This window comes from Periplaneta americana, chromosome 6 (assembly GCF_040183065.1).
Source record: "Periplaneta americana isolate PAMFEO1 chromosome 6, P.americana_PAMFEO1_priV1, whole genome shotgun sequence".
Taxonomy (NCBI): domain Eukaryota; kingdom Metazoa; phylum Arthropoda; class Insecta; order Blattodea; family Blattidae; genus Periplaneta; species Periplaneta americana.
The window spans coordinates 106,233,274-106,254,433 of record NC_091122.1 but is presented as its reverse complement, the minus strand read 5'-3'; the positions used below and the strand labels follow the sequence as shown (position 1 = coordinate 106,254,433).

The following is a 21,160-nucleotide window of genomic DNA, read 5'->3' as shown; positions in this document are numbered from 1 at the left end:
GCATGCTGAAATTCGTGAGAACCTAAAGAACTATCTCACAAAAAGTACGTAAAATTTGGTCCATTCAGTTTCGTTATATGCAGGTTTCAATGTAGTGGCGTACTGCTTCAAAAATGATCAACTTTTTGTGTTGGAGAATACGAGGGTTGTAAATAAAGTAGTGGTAACATAGACAGTCTGAATATATTCTTGAACTTACATGGAAAATACATTTACATCCCTTCAATATAATCACCTGTACCTTCCCCCCCCCCACATAAAAAACCCTATTTTACACGAGTATATTAGGGTTAAAGTTTTCTATATACTTGAGATAATTTGATATAAATACATTTGTAACATTTTTTTTTCTGCCGATGTTATGAATAAGAGAAATGTAAACTTAATTTTACGACAGTTACAACTATCAACACAAACACATGAGAAGTCTACATCAAACATATAGAAAACGCTTAATTATACGAAATACATAAAAAAAAATGGTATCTGTAAATACAAAACATAATTGAATAGCAATAACATAGAATTTGACATGAAATAATACATATACGCATAACATCTGTTGTCATAGCAACCGGTTTTATCATTCAATACATCGACAATATCTCGAACTACAATCACCAGTTGTCTTGTATTGCATGCGAATGAGCATGACACATTTCTAGTAGAGTTGCCATTACTTTATTTACAACCCATGTATATATTTCTTTAACAAAACATTGGAATTGATTACATTGTACTACAGTCTTCAATGCACTGCATATTGTCTTGAAGCTTTAAAAGGCCAAAAGAAAAGGTTCAGAACGGAATTAACCAAATTTCTACATACCCATCCTTCTACTCAACTGATGAATAATTGTGTATGTTTGTAAATTGAATTAATTTGCTTGTTATGTATTGCATATTTTTGTAGAGCCACCAGCGTAGCTCAGTCAGCGGAAGTGCTTTCCTGCTGATCTGGAGCTGTGCTTTGGCTTGGATTCAATTCCAGCTTGGGCTGATTTTTGGTTGGATGAGTTTTTTTCGAGGTTTTTCCCAATCATAAGACAAATGTCAGGTAATCTATGGTGAATCTCCGGCCTCATGCCACCAAATACCATCTTGCTGTCACCAATTCCATCAACACTAAATACAGTGTAGTTAAATATCCAACTTAACTTTTGACTTGTTCCACATCTTAAAGTTATAATGCTGACATAAGATCTATAGAATACAATAAATTAAATGAAAATTTAAGTAAATAACATTTTTGTAGTAAAACAATTGTAAGTCTCAATTGGGAATCTAACAGCATCATAAAACTGAAGTACTGTGAAGGAATTTAAACATAATATATGAAACATACACGTAAAAATAAAAAAAAAGTAACTATCCTACAGGTAAAAGTCATTCTCTAGTATTATTTAGTAATTAGTAGTAATTCTTATAATAAACACTTTTCTGATACACAGAGAAACAAATACTTATCACATTGTTATAACATACCTATCCCCTGACATACACACAAGACTTGTCATATCTACAACAATCAGACGAATTTTCTCACCTTGGAAATGTCTCCTGAAGGTGACATCCCATTGGACAGGTGAGTGGAAGCGATGGTAATCACCAGGAGCCAAATACACCACACATTGGTACAAGGTTGTGTCTTTGTTGCAAAGCAATGACTGTCGATAATCAACTGTTAACAGACAAAGACTAACTAGGTTTACACAAAAGATACATCTTATATGCAGTGGTGTATTTTAGCTGGTTCACACCAGTTTGCCCAACCACTTGTTAAATTTTTTACAAGTCATAAAACCAGTTGTTAAATTTAATGTTTTAAATTTAAAGAATTATCTTTCTTACAGAAAGGAAGAATATTAATTTAATACAAAATGCTCCAGCTTTTTAATATTGGAGTAAACATAATGCAAAAATAGACGACAGTAGAGTTTGAAGCAATCATATTTATTATTACATCCAAATATGCAGGCAGTCGGGACAGAAATATGATATGCCTGCAACCTTGAAACCTATCTGTGATTACTTTGGCAGTCGTCTAAACTTTCCCCTTCCAATACTAATACTGCAAAAACAACAATGGAACCTTGAAACGTAATACAGAAAAACGCAATTTAAAAAAATTAGTGGACTTGCAACTATAAAATATACTGTTAAGCACATTAATAAAACACTTCGTTTTCCACTTTTAATATTTTTACTATTTTTTATTCAATTTGAAATAAATAAACAAGTTTTTTCATTAGGAGTATTGACAATACTGAATGTATTGTTGGTCACTTGGCTGGTAGCAGTGGGTATCTCTTAAGCTGTGCTTATGTTTGAATCTAATTCAAAGAGAGCAATCAGTGTAATGCAATTTAAATTACCCTACACATGCTGCTCTGCAACATTTCTCTTTATTTGTAGCCGCTTATTATTACCTTATTTAATGTGTGTATGTGTCTGTATGTATGTATATGCGAGATTTTTTTTGTCTCCATTTGATGTTATTCTGACTCCCAGTATTTGAAGCTTTTCGTTCCTTTTACTCTTCCTGTTCTTATTTGAAGATCCTCATATCACTTCCTACTATACTAGATACTCGGCTTTCAATGGATGTTCAAACTCCATTTGTTGCACTCTTCATCTAATTTCCGCAACATATAGTCTATGTCAATTTCATCTTCTGCAAAGACCACCTTAACATCTACAAAGTAGGCCTACAATGTGTAGAGTCTTGTCCCCCATTTTAATACCCATATTACAATACTTTTTTCTCCATGTGGTGAGCGCTTCATTGAGATAAATTTTAAATAGAATAGGGAAAATACCGCATTCTTGTTTTAATCCTTTATCAATCAATATCTCAATTGTTAATCTCCTTCCCACTTTGATTTTGGCAGTCATACCTCTATATAATTCTTTAACAGCGTTAATATTTTTTTACATTTATCCCTTGAATTTCCACAGCAATCCATAATTGATTAAGAGGAACACCATCATAAGCTTTTGTGAGATCAATAAATGTTGTATATGTTTGTAAATTTTGAACCAACCTCTTACCTACAGATTTTGAATTTCACAGTCACACTATTACATAATTTAATTATCATAATGCAAAATATCAATAAACAAAAGGAAGTGTAGAAGACGAGCAGTAAGCAGGAACAGCGAGAAGGAAGTAACTGAAGAGAACAAGGTCCATACTAGACTGGTGAGCCACTGAATCAAAAATAAATAAAATACTTCAAAAATCAATTTTTATTCGATGTGTACAAATTATGATAATTTTAGAAAAGTGCTGCATTTTTCTTTTCTGAATTTCAGCACGAAAAATATACACTGGTCAAAATAAAGTTAAGCATATTTCCAGTTTACCCAATAATACCTGATATTTATGTTTCTTTTGGTTTTATGTGGCACGTATTATGTTTACCAATTCAAACTCTTTCATTTGTTTTATTCTGCATCACTAGGTAACGTTCAAATCACGGCTAGTAAACAAAGCCTGCAATTCGAGCAAAGTTCAATCAGTATCGTTTTGCTTCATAGTGCTTCACAGTGCAGTAAACAAAGTCTGTAATTCAAGCAAAGTTCAATCAGTGTCGTTTTGCTTCATAGTGCAGTACAATGGCTCGGAACACTCTTACAATGGCAGACCGCATCAAAATCATCACTTTGATGGAACAAAACATGAGACAAGTTGATGTTGCTAACATCCTTCATGTGAATCAGAGTATTGTCTCCAGACTGTGGAGAAAGTGCCAGGAAACTCAGTCAATAGCAGATCGACCTCACGAGGGCCGTCCACGCAAAACAACACCAGGTCAGGACCGGTAAGTAAGGTTATCTGCACGTAGGAACCCTATAGCCTCAGCTACAACTCTGCGCCATGACCTGCGCGAAGCCACTGTGTTGTTGTAAGTAGCCAAACTGTGCGCAATAGACTTCATGACATAGGGTTGTATGCTCGAAGACCACTCAAGACTCCAGCACTCCATCCACATCACAGGGGTGCTCGTGCAAGATGGGCTAGAGCACATGAGAATTGGACAAGAGACCAATGGACCAGAACTTTATTCTCAGACGAAGTGAGAATGGGCCTACACCCTGACAACAACTCTATTCACGTATGGAGACGAACAGGGGAACGAAATCATCCCTCAATGACCGTGGAACGTCACCAACAGTTTGGTGGTTCAATCTTGTTTTGGGCAGGTGTCATGTTTGGCCGCCGCACACCACTGGTTTCAATAGAGGGAAACATGACTGCTGCCGTGTATGAGAACAACATCCTCCAACCCATAGTAAGTGGTTTTGCAGAGACTGTAGGAGAAGGGTTCACTCTACAGGATGATAATGCTCGGCTTCATCGTGCTCATAGTGTGCAGTGATATCTGGTAGAACATGGGATCCGAAGAATGGATTGGCCAGCATGCTCACCGGATATGAACTGCATAGAGCATGCATGGAGCTTTCTCAGGAGAGCCATTTCCAATCGTCCACATCACCCATTAACGATTCAAGAACTCAGGAACGCTGCCTTGGAAGAATGGGACAATTTGCCTCAGGAGAGCTTAGATGCGTTGGTACTGAGTATGTCCCGTCGCATACAAGAGTGCCTCAGGGTTCGTGGAGGACCAACACGTTATTAAACAGGGTACTGAAAGCACCATTTTCTTTTCTTTGATGATGTACGAATTTCAACTTCCCTTATCTTTTCCGTTGTTTCCAAACAATGCAACTTTTTCATTTCATATTGAGTCCATTGTTAACAAATAGTGTATTTCTACTTTTAAGTTTATTCTGTGGAACCAAGAAACCCAATTATAATTTATCTATTTTATTTTAATTAATAAAAACCGTTATATGCCTAATTATGCTTAACTTTTTTTGACCAGTGTATTTTAAATGAACTTAATTAACAAAGAGGTAATGAAGCCACTGGTCATGATTTTTTGATCCCATTTCTTAGTGATGTGACTGATAAATGACACCAATGACGAAGTGACTTTACTTGGGACAAATTATTCTGCAACCACGTTTCGAGCTGTAACTCCTTTGGCTGTTACGAAATAATGGCAAATGTGTGAAAGCTATACTTACTAGAATTTTGAATCCTTAGTTCCGAAGATGGATGTGACAATTTGCTCATCCACGTAGGCTCTCCTAAAAAGCTTTGTAATGAGTATGTCACTCCCTTCACTTGTTCCACCTTGCAGGTACTGACAGGGCCAAAACTGATTACACGGCCATCTGCTGGTGACACCTGAAATATCGAACAAAGCAATGATTTAGATAACACGATAATAGATGAACACACCACATGATCAATTACTAAGACATGAAAATGTTGTTATAAGAATATATTACAACAATATGATATAAACAAGAATAGTAGATACTTTGACAACAATCATAACAACAACAATGACAATAAAGAGATAGAAATCTGATGATAACATTCGAAACAGCTATCCTAACATTTGCAAAGGAATTCAAGTCAAGGTAACTGACTCTCAGAAAGAAGCCATGAATCTCCCAGTAAGTCAAAATTGAACAGGCAGTAAGACAGACTATCCATATATTTATAAAGTTACTTACAATGCAGTCATTCTCATCAACCGGTCGAACTCCATCCTTCAATGGTCGACAGAAGAATTCAGCTAGACTCTTGTAAGTTGTGAGGTCATCATGGGCTGCCTCTTTTAGGTTACATCCGAAAGTGGAGGCATAGTAGGTGTACAGCCATGGCCGGATCGAAGGAGGCAGTTCCTTGTTTGTTATCCAGCCCCAGATGCGACTCAGAGCTCGAAGAGGAACTGCTCGATAACATGTGATCTAGAAAAATTTACGATAACTTCATAAGTACACTCTCACAAATCAAATCTTTGCCATCCTGTAAGATATGTACCACTTGATTCTTAACTTCATTATTTTTAATTTCTTGATATGCTGAAATGAATAAATTGAGCAGTTTAGTGACAGGACAGGTCAGTGAATCTATGAGGGCCATTTTTAAAGTAAGGAATGTTTTGCAATAAAACATGAACTATGAAAGATTTTAGGTACTTTATTTTCCTAAGGTGCTACATACATTTACCTATTTTTCTATGTAGTTGCCATTGTTATTGAAATATCTGCCATACCAGGAGACAAGTTTCTGTACATATACTCCAGAGACGACAACCATTCCTAGACCACTATTTTCACTTCTTCAGCAGTGTTGAAATGCATGCTGTTTGCTTCACAACAACATGAGGCACCATACTGCCACTTGAACGCAAGCTAGTCGAATCTTTCAGATGCCAGCAAGTGGATCTCCCCCATACAGTTCAGACCAGGCACACACAACTACCATGTCTTCCTCCATCTGAAGAGGTTCTTCGCTGGCAAGCATTTCAATATCGACAATGGAATGAAAACAGCAGTCCAAGAATGGGTGTCATCTCAGACAGTGGACTTCTATAAGGAGGATCTACAGAAACTTGTCTCCAGCTAAGAAAAATGATTCAATAGCAATGGCAACTACATAGAAAAGTAGCTAAATGTATGTAGCATCTGCGAAAAAATAATGTACCCAAAATGTTTCATAGTAAAGTTTTATCGGAAAACAGTCCTTACTTTAAAAATAACAAACCCATTATGCTAGAATAAGAAACTCAAGCTCTGTTAACTTATGAGAAGTTAATAAGACTCCAAAATTCTGATAAATGGAACAAATACCAAAATTCCAAGCAAACACTGAAAATCCAAAATGGATTCATACAAGATTCTGCCCTATGACTCTGACAAATGAATCATCAAAAGCAAGATCAACCACAATTACAATATTAAAATATGATCAGAACCAAATGGAAAAATCTGTTGGAAAATACTCATCTAATCCTGGACTTCCTCGTAACTCTGCTGTTGCTATGTTCAAGCTACTCACTGGCCATGATTGTTTAAGTAAACACCTCTAAAGAATCAATATACTGACTTCACCAAATTGTGACGCGCACGCACGCACGCACGCACGCACGCACACACAAAAAACACTCTCTTCTCTCTCTCTCACACACACTCTCTCACTCTCTCTCTCTTTTTCAAAATAGTCCTCGTATTTTTTTATTATATATATTATTTCTACACATGTCCTTCATGCATTACAGTGTTCTGCCCAAGTTAGTATGAGAAATGGCGAAAAAACGACTGATCATAACTATCAATTATTAGTCCTCTCAATCCATGCTAGGAAAGGTTGGCCAATCCCCAGCCTGGACCAAAACCATCATAATATCAAAAGTAAATAATGAGAGCAAGCTGGAAGGATTATAGGGAAAGCAAACTGGCGGGGACACAACACAGGAACATGATTTTAGGAACTTCGAATATTAGAAACCTCTAGGTACAAGGATGGAGGAGATGCAGCTATGTTGGTTTCGCCATATAGTGAGTTTGCCAGAACATCAATACCCATTATTGACATGGAAAGTGAGCCATGAAGAGAAATGACAGTGAAGCTCTCCTCACATTAAGTAGGAGGGCAATGTAAAAGAAGCGCTGATTGAATGGAGAGAAGCCAGAACAGAAAGAAATGTCGAGCTCTCTGCCAAATCTCTATACCGAAAGGTGAATGAGATCTTGACAAAGAAGGAAGACCAATTTATTAGTAATGAATTATGATTATTTTTCAATTTTATTCTTCTTTAACATGCATGTTAATATTTAAGTTTTTCACCCATACATTTCCGTATAATGATGCTGCTATATTTTTTGTAGCAATATGGCATTTCTCTTTTCGTTTCATTGTTGATAATGTCTGCAACATAACATTGATGAAAATTGTTATGTAAGGATGTTTCCTTTCTCGATGCGAACATTCTTTTGTTAATTGTTGACATTGTTAGCTTTTGTTTGTAGAATGATCAAGAATAAAGAAAGGTTGAATACAGAAAATATTTGTCTTGTAATGAAGAATATTACATTGGCGACGAAGATAACTACATATTAGAAGGTGTATATATAATATGCTTAATGACTAGAAGATTCAGATATACGTGGAAAACAAACAACATGGCAGAAGGAAGGTATGTTGGAAAAATGCATGAATTCAACCCTGGGAAGCATGATTGGTTAGTTCATAAAAGAAGAGTTACAAATTTCTTTCTCGCTAACAAAATAGAGAAAGAAAAAAAAAAAGCTTTGTTTTTAAATAGTTTGGATGAAGATGGCTACAAACTTACTAGTAATTTATGTGTACCAGAGGAGCCAGAGAATGTATCTTTTAGTGCACTGTTAATACATCTTGACAGACATTTCTTGCCAAAACTATCTATAATGTCTTTTGACTTAAATTTCATTTTGCTAATCAGGAAGAGGGGGAATTCTTATCAGACTGGCTGGCTCACTTGCGTTCTCTAGTCTCACTTTGCAAGTGTAATAATGATTTGGAAGACAGAATTTTAGATCAGTTCATCATTGGTTTAAATAAAGGACCAGTTAAGGACAGACTGTTTCAGGAGGACCGCCTTCCAGTGTCTTTAGAGAAAGTTATATCTATCACCTCTGCTAAAGAGTCTGCGGCTTTCCAGTATGACTTATCAACATCAAAGACATTAATACAAGTGAAAGAGGAACATATTGGTTATGTACAGAAGTATGAAGAAAAGGAAAAGAAGAGAAACTCAAGAACATGTCTCGTCTGTGGTATATATGAACATAGTGCTGCATTTTGCCACTTCAGAAATCTAAAATGTGACAAGTATGGACTGGTTGGTCATTTAAAAAAAGTAGGCAAAAAAGAACAAAAGTGTTTAGTGGATAATGTGACTAAAATTGTTAAGAGTAATTTTATTAGTCCTGTAGAGTCTGATGAAGAAACTTTGTTTCATGTGGATTCAACAATTTCAAGGTCACCTCCATTCACTTCAGTGTTAGTTTTAGATGACGTACCAGTCAAGTTTAAAATAAATACTGGCTGTGCCTCGACCATATTATCATTTTCAATATTTCAAAATCAATTTTCTAATTATAATTTGTTGAAAATTGATAAAACTTTTTTAACCTACTTTAAGACTCAAGCTAAACCACATGGAATGATCAATTTTAATGTGAAGTATAATGAGACTGTTATGAGATATTGTATGTTGTAGATTCAAATGGCCCCCCTTTGCTGGACTGCCAATGGTTTAATTATATAGGCTTTAAAATATCTAAACCGAATAATGATTGTTTTTGGAGTTCAGAAAATTCAGCCTTGGCTAAAAGGATGAAAGCTAAATTTCCCTCTGTTTTTTCAGATAAATTAGGCTGTTTTAAGAAGGGAAAGTTTTCATTAGAATTAAAAGGAGCTCAACCGAAATTTATTCGAGCCAGAAATGTGCCTTTTGCTTTAAGAGAAGGTGTAGAAGCAGAATTAAATAGATTAACTAAGGAAGGTATTCTAGTTCCAGTGGACTATAGTCCATTCGGATCTCCTATTGTGCCAGTATTAAAAAAAGGGGGCGGTATTCGAATTTGTGGTGATTTTAAACTAACGTCAAACCCCCTTCTAAAAGTTGACCAACATCCTTTACCCACACCTGAGTATATATTTCAAAAAGTGCAAGGGTGTAAATTCTTTAATAGATTAGATCTTTCAAATGCTTACCAACAAATGGAGTTAGATGAAAAGTCACGGGAATTGGTTACTATTACAACTCATAAGGGTTTATTACAATATACTCGCTTATCTTTTAGAGTGGCCTCAGGGCCTGCTAAGTTTCAAAAACAAATTGATATATTATTGGAAAGTGTTCAGGGGACAGCAGCCCTGTTGGATGATTTTATAGTTGGAGGTAAAGATTTACGGGAATTAGAAAATCGTCTAACTTTAGTGCTGCGTCGATTAGAAGAAGCAGGATTGACTGTTTCTGAAAAGAAATGTGAAATAGGTAGGGAATCTTTAAATTTTCTTGGGTTTAAAATTGATGCTAAAAGTATTGGAATTGGTATGGTGAGATTTGCCTAAAGATGTCCCCACCCGGAGATCCAAATGGGGGACAGTTTTAACTCCGGAATATTTATCTTTAGGACTCATACTCATGTATGTTGTGGCTTTCATGTAACTGTTTTCTTAATAGGCACCAGTTTTTACAATGTGGCAGTTACATCACCCGACGTAAACCCCCATTGTGCAAGGAGGAACGCACCTGTCGTTGGTCAACGGGTCCTTCGGACCTAGCCAGGAGGACTAAATAGACAGAATCATAGTACAAGCGAAAATGTACTTCTACTAAGCCAAGACATCAAGGAAGCTTTCAATAGACAAGAGGACACCTTAGCAGTATTCATTGATTTTCAGTCAGCATATGACTCAGTCTGGAGAAATAAATTAATTGAGAAGTTGCAATCAATAGGTGTGAAAAGTAACATGCTGAAATGGATAACCCAGTTTATTTCACAACGATTTTGCACTACAAAATATAATACATACATTTCCAAATATAAACAAACACACCGAGGACTTCCACAAGGTGCTGTTCTGAGCACCTTTATATTTATATAATATTTATATAAACGACCTTCCATCAATAATACAAACTTCAGAAACCAAAATTGCTTTATTTGCTGACGACGTAGTCATTTGGACTCCAGGCTCTCCAAAAAAACCTAAATTAATTAAAGACGGAATAGAAACAGCCCTCAACAAGGTACATGAATGGAGCTCCAAAAACCTCATGACTATTAATGTAGAAAAAACAACTTATGAATTATTTACACTAAAATATAAACCAGTGAATATTACCATAAATTATAATGATAAACCACTCAAAGCAGTTGATGCCAAATACTTGGCCATCACTTTCGACAGAAAACTTAGTTGGAAAAAACATGTAACAAACATCTCAGAAAAGGTTGAAAAGAAACTGAAAATCCTGAAAAGGTTAGCTGGTGCTAAATGGGGCTGCTCAAGGAGAGTCCTTAATACAACATACAAAATGTATATTAAACCCAACCTCTTGTACTGTTCTGAAGCTTTAATAACAGCAGCAAATGCTAACATCAATAAACTTGAACAAATACAAAATCAGGCTCTTCGCCTAATCACTGGAGCAGTTAAATCCACACCTGTTGATGCCATGCTTGCCTTAACATGGATCCCATCAATAACAACAAAAATAGAAGAACAAGCACTGCTCCAACATGAGAAAATGTTACGACTGCCAAACTCTAAATGCACAGAAAAGAACCTCCCTTCTTCAATCCTTAAAACTCATAGTAGTTTCCTAGAAAAGGTAACACAGATTAAATCCAAATTGAGCATTCCTAACACAAGAGAAAATTTACTTATAAGAGAAAATCCATTGGAATTATTGCAACCTACCTTCAGTTTGGAATTAACAGAGGAAATAAGCAAATCAGACACACCAAAAGAAATACAAAAACTTCTAGCACTGGAAACGATCAATACTAGATACCCTACAGAAGAATGACTACACATATATACTGATGGATCAACCACAGAAAACCTTACTGGAGCTGGAGTTACATGTACACATTTTTCCTTTTATCATTCTGTTGGCAGAGACACAACAAATTATGATGGTGAAATAGAGGCTATACACATTGCTCTCTGACAATTATTAAATCTTCCCTTAAATAAATATAACAAGACAGTAATTCTTTCAAATTCTAAAGCTGCAATTCAGGGAATATGTTCCAATGCTACAAAGAAGTCAACAAAAATAAGAGAATGCTACAAAATGTTAACACAACTCCAAAAAGTTAATAAGATTGTCCGTCTCCAATGGATTCCAGCACACTGTGGAGTCATGGGGAATGAAACCGCAGACACACTTGCCAAGAAAGGCACAACAATAAAACAAAAATCTAAATTTAATTTCTCATACTCCTCAATAAAACACTTGATCACTACAAAATTTTCTCATTCATACCTACAAGAAATAGAATCAAATGTTAAAGACAAAAAAATGGATTACACTACTTTCCAACCCAGATATAATCCCCTGGAGACCAAGGAAAACAGCAGTTGCAGCCTTCAGACTATTGACAAATCATGACTGTCTAGCAAGTCATCTCTACAGAATAGGTATCTCAGCTTCACCCATATGTGTCCTGTGTAACGATCCAGCAGAAATGAATGAAGACCACTTGAAGACCTGTGAAGCATTAAATCAGAAGAAACTACAGTTCAAAAGTATTGGAAAGCACGGCTGCTAATGGCTTCATTGCCAAATGCATGGCACTAGACAACAACAACAAAATTGATGCTAATGGCATTCATACTACAGATGAAAAAATTAAAGCAGTACAGGATGACCCTAGACCAACTTGTGTTCAAGAATTGCAGTCTTTCTTAGGTTATGTTACATACATATCAAAATTTTTACCTAAGGTGACAGAGACATTGAACCCCTTGTATAAACTTTTGAAAAAGAATAATCCTTGGAAATGGAGTATTGAATGTGAAAGAGCATTTATTGGAATAAAAAAATTAGCCTGCTCATCTAGATCCTTAGCTCATTATGATCCGGAATGTCCTCTTAGATTAACAGTTGATGCTTCTAGTCATGGGTTGGAGGCAGTGTTACTCCGGAAAAAAGATAATGTGGAAAAGCCTATAGGTTATGCCAGCAGAATGTTGTCGAAATCCGAAGAAGCTTATTCAATTGTGCAAAAAGAAAGCTTAGCCATCATTTTTGGCGTAAAGAAATTTCATGCTTATTTGTTTGGTAGGCAGTGGACTTTAATTTCTGATCATAAACCTCTTCAGACTATATTTGGTCCAAAATGTAGTATTCCAGCTTGTGCTGCAAATAGACTACAGTGATGGACTCTGTATTTGGCGAATTATCAATTTGAGATAGAATATGTTTCATCTAATAAAAATATAGCTGACTGGCTGTCAAGAGCCCCACTTCCTGCAGTATCTAGTAATAACAATGAACAGGAGGAAATAGCTCTTAATTATATTTTCGACTCTAATTCTGATTTGCCTCCTAAGTATAAGGAAATTCTTGCTTATACAAGAAAAGACTTAACAATAATGCAAGTAATAAACTTTACCAAGTTAGGGTGGCCAGAAAAGGTGAATGAGAAGTTAGTTCCATTCCGCAGGCATAAAGAAGAGCTGTTATGGGGATATTGAGTTGTTATTCCTGAGGGTTTAAGAAGAAGAGTATTGCAAGAATTGATGCCTCTCATATGGGGATAGTTAAAGTTAAATTGCTTGCATGCTCTGAAGTTTGGTAGCCACATATGGATCAAGACATTGAGTCACTCATAAGTAGTTGTAAAGAATGTGCAGAGAATAGAGACAACCCTCCAAAACATAGTTTGATACCTTGGGAATATAGATAAAAACCCTGGTCCAGTTACACATAGACTATTTAGGCCCTATATTGAATCATTATATTTTTGTTATTCTTGATAGCCATTCAAAGTGGGTGGAAGCTTTTGTTATTAAAAGTATGACCTGTGATATTTCAATCACCTATTTACGACAAGTGTTTGCTCGTTTTGGCCTTCTGGAGACACTGGTATCAGAAAATTATTCATCATTTAAATCCAAGAAGTTTCAGAATTTTTTAATACATAATGGTATGGAATTTAAGTCAGAGGCTCCATATCATGCTGCAACTAATGGGGCAGCTGAAAATTCGATCCGCACAATCAAGAAGGCTATACTTACAGCATTAGGCAGGGCTGGTGATCAGAGATTAATTGAATTAGTATTACAACGATTTCTGATTGACTATAGGAATACAAAACACTGTACAACTGACATTTCCCCTGATGAGTCACTTCTTGGGAAACAGATTAGATGTAGACTGGATTTACCCAGGCCTCCTACAAATAGTAACAAAGTTCAACAGGCTCAAGAGAAACAGATTCAGAAATATTGTGGGATAAATAGACCTTGGCAAGTAGGGGAGAAAGTATGGGTCAAAGACTACCCTGAAAAAAGGAAGGTTCATGGATTGCAGGAATAATAGAACAAGTTTTAGGCCCTCATCGATTCAGGGTGGCTATATCTTCTTTACAAAGCAGATGGATTCGACATGTGAATCTGCTTAGTCCAATGTTGCGGTTGCATGGGGAAATTCAATTTCTGATTGAAGAGGAAGTGAGGATGAAAACAAGGACTCATTAGAGATTAAAGAGGCAGATAAAATAGATTGTTCAGGTGATAATAATGAGTTACCAATAGAACATAATGATAACATTAAGTGTGACAGTAATAGTAGAGTGCTTGATGGTATTACAGCCCGTCGGGAGATTAAGCCTCCGAAAAGGCTCATTGAAAAAATGTAACATTTCTTTGTATAATTATATTAAAATGAAATATAATAGTTGAATGTATTCTATTTTTAAGGGGAAGATGTGTTATCTAAGGATGTTTCCTTTCTCGATGTGAACATTCTTTTGTTAATTGTTGACATTGTTAGCTTTTGTTTGTAGAATGATCAAGAATAAAGAAAGGTTGAATACAGAAAATGTAATGAAGAACATTACAAAAATAAAGTCTAGAAACTGAGTTCCACCTTGAATTTGATTTGTGACATATAGGGATGTGTTTCAATTTAAAACGTTTACATAAGCATGAATACACAAGGACTGCCAACAATGCAGTCTGTGGAAACATTAGCAGTTCTAAACCAAATCATTAAAATATAAATAATTTATTTTCCTAATGCCACCAGGTGGTCTTTCGAATTTCTGGTATTCTTTCCTGACAAAGTTTACATGTAACCCACTTCTGATATAAATTATTAAAAAAGGAAGCTAAATGGTTCTGAAACATTCATTTATGTAGAATAACTTCTGTAGTAAAATTAAAAACACAAAACATGCACAGTATAAAGTGTTAAAATTCAGTAAAAACAATACAATTATAATCACAACAGCATATTATTGCCATGACTAGTTACATGATATGCATAGCAAGAGCAATGAGTTTTAAGCGTTATATTTAAGTATTGTTTTAGAAATATTTGTGCGCCTTTTGAATGGTTGATCACTTTATGGAAGTATTCCTGAGTTTATCGACATATTAAGTATAGATCTTACTTGTTCCCATTCCAAAGATTTGTGAATTATATGTGAGCTTCAGATTAGGACTTTTAATTGTTTACATAGCAACAGTGTTTTCTCTACATTTTATTATACTAGTTATATCTCAATCATTAGTATTTCTGAATTAAGGCCATGAACATAGAAATCTCCAGTTATTAATAACTTTAGTTGTATAGGCCTAGTAACTCTCAGACAGGCAATTTCCATGGACAGATAATTTGAGAACCAATGTCGAAGTTTATCAGTAACTGAAGATTGGGCTTTCGTCTCCTTATTTAATTAATAATATATCTTCTAAGACACAAGATTGTCACCAAATGTGTATTACAAGTGTAAGTTAAATATTTCAATGAGATTGAGAGTTACTTCACATATAAATACAGAGTCAAGTGAACGAACTTTACAGTATAATCAATCAAGTATAGAGGACTCATCACAATCTGGTATCTCACAATTGCAAGTTAGTAGCCAACATCCCTGTCATTGTGGTGGATTTTATAAAGGTCCCCTCGGTGTTGTTATACACATTAGCCAAGCACACCCTATCCAACACAGACAGTCTATCTTGTCTAGACAATCCAAAACACTACAGTCTAAACCTAATGAGCCACAGCCAGTTAATAGTGACCCATGTGATATGCACAACGTTATGTCAGAAGATAGTAATTGCTTGGCCCAAGATGATGGTCTTACTGCATACTATATAAAAGAAATGTTAAAATGGAAATTGGAATTCGTGAAGAAAAAGTATCGATGAAGATTTCTGTACTGAAGTTCAGGATTTCCTTAATTTTCTTAGTAGAGTCATACATTTACTTCCCAGCCCTAGACATCCGGCAGTGTGTTTTTAAGAAGCACAACGTCAACTCCGACAGTTCAACAATCAGAAATGCTATAAAACCATCCAGCAATCCTGAACGAGCAACCAAGAGGGCTAGAGAAAAGAGGTGTGAAAAGTATGAATACCAGAAAACGCAGTTTCTTTATTACAATCAGAAGAGAAAGGCAGTTAGGTCAGCACTTAACGATTAACGCACATCCTGTAAAGTTGATACAGCGAAACTTCCCTTAACGGACACTTCCCAATAGCGGACTCCTCTCAATAGCGGACATTTTAAAATTCCCCTGCAAAATAACATTGGCCCTAATGATAAAATTCTTCCAAATAGCGGACATTCTCAATAACGGACGCGGACACTGAAATGTATCTCCCAACAACAATTAAAACTTCCAAATAATGGACTGCGGGAAAGAAAAAAAGAAAAAGACGGTTGTAAATTAAACGCAATTCTTTGCAACAATCATTATCGTGCATTTGAACGTTCTTGTACTGTCCGTGTCTCACGTCCTGAACCGAGAGTTCCCTAGTGTTTATAACCACGCCTCTTAGGTCTGCTCGGACCGGCAAGGCAGCATATTACATGTGCGGAAAACATTATCCTATGCCAGTGCAGGGGTTTTTACTGTTTATAATACTGGATACGGTAATCGTGGTTACCACTACCGCAATTATCTCTGATGGAAATTTCCTAAAATGTATGTACACACTAGGTCACTCTTCGTTTAGTCTGGACAACTGCTGAATTACCATAGGGCAGCGTTTCTCAATGTATGTTCCGGGGTTCCGTGAGCCCTATATGATTTTAAATTTTATTTTATACCTTTTTTTAATTAATTATTTAACGACATTGTATCAACTACTACATTATTTTGCATCAATGGGATTGATGATAGTGAAATGGTACTTGGCGAGATGAGGTCAGGGAGCCGCCAAACATTACATGACATTCGCCTTACGGTTGGGGAAAACCTCGGGAAAAAATCCAACCAGGTAATCAGCCCAAGCGGGAATCGAACCCGCGCCCGAGCGAAACTCTGAATCGATAGGAAAGCTCCTTAGTCGACTGGGCTACTGCGGTGGCTATTTTATACTTAGTGGATACTATAAAAATATATAAATGTTACGAAAATATGAATCAATAATAACATGAAACCACCGAAGATGATAATAATAATAATAATAATAATAATAATAATAATAATAATAATAATAATAATAATAATAATAATAATAATCCAATAATATGCGTAATAACAATATGTTTAATGAACATCTAAAACGGATAATACCCATAATAATAATAATAATAATAATAATAATAATAATAATAATAATAATAATAATGATTTATTTTAGCTGGCAGAGTTAAGGCCATAAGGCCTTCTCTTCCACTCAACCAGCAAAAAGTGTATATACATATGCATGAACTTACAAAGAATCCAACAATTTGATTTAGATGAGAGTTACATGTATACAAAAGTTATTTACAAATTAAACAACATAATGCTATGAACTATTAATTAAACACTGAAATAAACTGTGTAGCAGAATTAAACTAAAATACATAGAATGTTAATATATTTCAAATAATATTAGATAATAGAAAGAGATTATTACGAGACAATTAAAATACAGCACAATCAGGATGATGTCTACTCATCACTTTCATCACTGGATTCTCTACATATGTGTTCACTAAAACAAAATACCGAAAAGACAAAATGCAGAAGTACAGTAGAAATGAGACAACAACTTGCCGCCATAAAACCAGATTTTGGGCTTGAAAAGCAAATACATTCGACCCACTGAACAGAATTATTGAGATACTAGCTTTCACTTGTCTGTTAATTATTAAATACTAATAAAATATTACAAGGATTCCGCAGTTACACTTTAGAGTAAAAGGGGTTTCATGGTGGAAAAAGTTTGAGAAACACTGCCATAGAGGAAAGAGTTTACGGATGTGTACACGTGATAACCGTAATCGCGATTATGTCGATAATCTCAAGTAGAGACTGTAGTCTACAACTGGTATTAGTGTTTAGTTACAGGAATTGATGAAAAGGACTTAATTTGTTTTGTGAGGGGATAGCCTATACATTCGCTTGTCCATGGCTGATCTTGCTCCATAGCTGACGAAAGAAATCCTGAAAAGGCCGATGTGTTGAACGTAGGGTAGTAGGCACATGCGGTACCCAGGACCTCCTACTCTCTCCCTCTGCGTCTCGCCCCGCAAAGAAACAGCTCAGGAAGTGAGGCACAGGCAGTACTTTATTGAAGGTAAGCAGCATAGTTGTTAGTTGTGATACTGTACGTGAGCAGTCTTAGTTTGTCAAGTTGAGTGTTCGGAAGTACGGTCACATTAGAAATGTCACAAAAACGTAAATTTTTGTCACTAAAAGAGAAAGTGGATATTGTAAAGCATAGTGAGAAGGAAAAATTAAGTGTTCGTGAACTGGCCACAAAGTTTAATGTGAGAAAAACTCAGATTAGTGAAATTTTGAAAAACAAGGATGTTATTTTAAAATCATACACTGAGAATACAATTCTAGATTTCTTTGTGTAAGGTGAAGTGGTACAGTGACTGATATTTATTTCATTTACAAGACATTTACTGGTACGATTTCTCTCTGGATGAATACTGTAAACAATCTCACATTCTCACTGTCTACTGTACTGTACTGTAAAATATAGTGTTGAATATGTATGAGAAATTTTAATGTACTGTATACATACTAACGATTTTCTAAATAGTGAACACTTCTCAATAACGGACATTTAATTTTTCCCCAGCGGTGTCCACTATTGGGAAGTTTCACTGTATTAACAAGATCCCATCATCATTTTTTTTCACGACTATCACCTAAAAATCCTTGCGAACGTCCAGACTATTCGCCCATCATAATTGAATCACAGAAAGTTGTTCTAGATAGCACGAAAAATCTTGTTATCACGAAACAAGAAGTAGCAATCGCTGGAGACACAGCCCCAGGTCCTGACCATATACTTGTGCAGGCTTTGAAAGACGAAACATGCTATGAGGTAATAGCTATGATAGCGACAACTGTGCTGACAAAGTCTTTAGTACCAGTTTGCCTCAAACAAGCCAGAACAGTATTAATTTATAAAGATGGGGATGAAATGAACCTTGAAAACTGGAGCCCCATAACGATTTGTTCTGTAGTCAGATGGGTAATAGAGCAAATTCTTGATTCCTACCTGAGAGCTTTAATTAACTTCTGCAAAAATCAAAGAGAGTTTACTAATTCCCCCCGGTACCCTGATAAATACATAAATTCTAGAGTCGGTTTTAGTTGCTGCAAAATCTCAGAAGAAAGATGTAACATTAGTATTTCTCGACATAAGTAAAGCTTTTGACAATGTGGGTTACAAACACCTCCAAAACACTTTGCTAGCACTTGGATTGCCTTCCAAATTATCAAACCTAATACTAGAGCTGCAGAGAGGTAATAAAACTCAAACAGAAACGAGAACGTACAAAACCAAACAAATCACATCAAAACAGGAGTTATGCAGGGTTCACCGCTCTCTCCCTCTCTTTATAACATATCAACCGACCATATTCTTGAAGACTTTTCTACTCAAGAATTGCAGGAAGAGCATGGATTTTCAGTTTCTCCAGGACTACTGAAGATAACATCATTAGGTTTTGCAGATGACACCGTAATTGTTGCTAGAAATGAAGACTCAGCACGAGTACTGGTTGAACTTGCCATAACTAGATTCAAAGAAATTAGATACACAGATAAATGCAAATGCATTTCTGTAACCAAAGGACTTCTTAATTATAAATCACTTGACTTAATTTTCAGCCAAACAATTTCGTCACTGTCCCAGAAGGAAATATAAAATATCTCTGTGTAAGTTACCATACTTCTACTGTATTTGATGCAGCCAAGAACAAAACTAGACCTCCTTGCATCAACTCCTCTATTACAACACCATCAGAAATATTCTGTGTTATGCAGCCCTACTCTGATTTATCACTTTCAGACAACACCACTGAATAAAATACCAGCCAAATTTCTTTCTGATGCCTATGTTCTCATTAAAATCACGTTGAAGGAAATACTCCAACTTCCCACCGATATGCCAGACAACATGCTTTATGCTGACAGAAAATACAAGGGATTGGGACTATTTAACTCTAGCTGGGAAGCATATCAACATATCAATGCATGTCAGAGATTACAACGATCCCAAAATATACATGTAAACGCTTGTCACAATTATCTAAATAAATTGGGGTTTGTTTAAATAAACTTGGACTTCAAAGCATCTCTTCTGATTCACTTCAAGTGAAAAAATTGAGACAAGAGCTCAGGGAACGAGCATTTCAATCTTGGTATTCTTTAAATCAGAAATGGAAGAGCATCATCCTCCAGCCAATAAATGGATCCAACAACCTGATCACCTCACTAGCAGTGAATGGAGACTAGCTCTTAAAATGACAGCTAATATTTATCCGCTGCATGCTATACCAGGAAGGTCCCGAGATAGAAACCACTGTCGTTGCGTCAGTGAGATTGAAACTCTTGGCCACATTTTGGGTGCTTGTCCTTTCAACGAGATGTTGCAGAACTCGACATCACAAAATCAAGTCCATACAGAGGTGAGTCTGCCTGGAGAGAAATAAAAAATAAGTTGCAGCCGCCAAATTACTCTTCAAGGAACAACCACTCATATAAATGGAGGGAAAGAAGACAGAGGACGGACACTGGAAAGTTTTCTTTTCTCAATCGTACTATCAGGGATTGGAATGCTTTACCTGCAGACTTACTAAAGGCTTTACCAATAACCAAAAATGTACCTATTTAAAAATAGGCTTAAGGACTTTACTAATAGACAGTAGTATATTATACACACTATTTAAAGGGTGTAATTGATATGTTATTATTTGAAGTGTTGTATCAGTGAGGAAGTGTGTTGTGTCAGTGAAGTGTAAAGTGTGTAGTGTCAGTCAAGTCTATTATGTAAGTGAAGTGTGTTTGTGTCAGTGAAGTTCTATAGTTCATAGTGGCTGTGCAAAGTATTTGAACAGTGAAATGGTTTTGAAGTGTTAGTGAAATCAGGATAGAATCAATGCAGTGAGTGAGTTGATAGCGAAATAAGTGTAGTGCCGAAAGGTACTTGTGTAGGTATGAACTTAGGGTTAAGATACAAATTAGATTTACTTTAAATGTTATTTTAAGTGATCGTGCTTCATTTAATTTAGATGCTCCTTGTTATTATTATTATCATTATTAT

General features: G+C 35.7%; 1 protein-coding gene across 2 annotated transcripts in view; it reads right to left on the bottom strand.

Moving 5' to 3' along the window:
• Nucleotides 1–21,160, bottom strand: part of Pisd (phosphatidylserine decarboxylase) — a 51,530-nt gene that overhangs the window by 5,107 nt on the left and 25,263 nt on the right. For both annotated transcript variants that reach the window (XM_069828736.1, XM_069828737.1), the window contains 3 exons: nt 5,593–5,829; nt 5,095–5,257; nt 1,547–1,681 (listed from right to left, as the gene is read on the bottom strand). In XM_069828736.1, the coding sequence (XP_069684837.1) occupies nt 1,547–1,681; nt 5,095–5,257; nt 5,593–5,829 (535 nt within the window). The remainder of the gene's footprint in view (nt 1–1,546; nt 1,682–5,094; nt 5,258–5,592; nt 5,830–21,160) is intronic.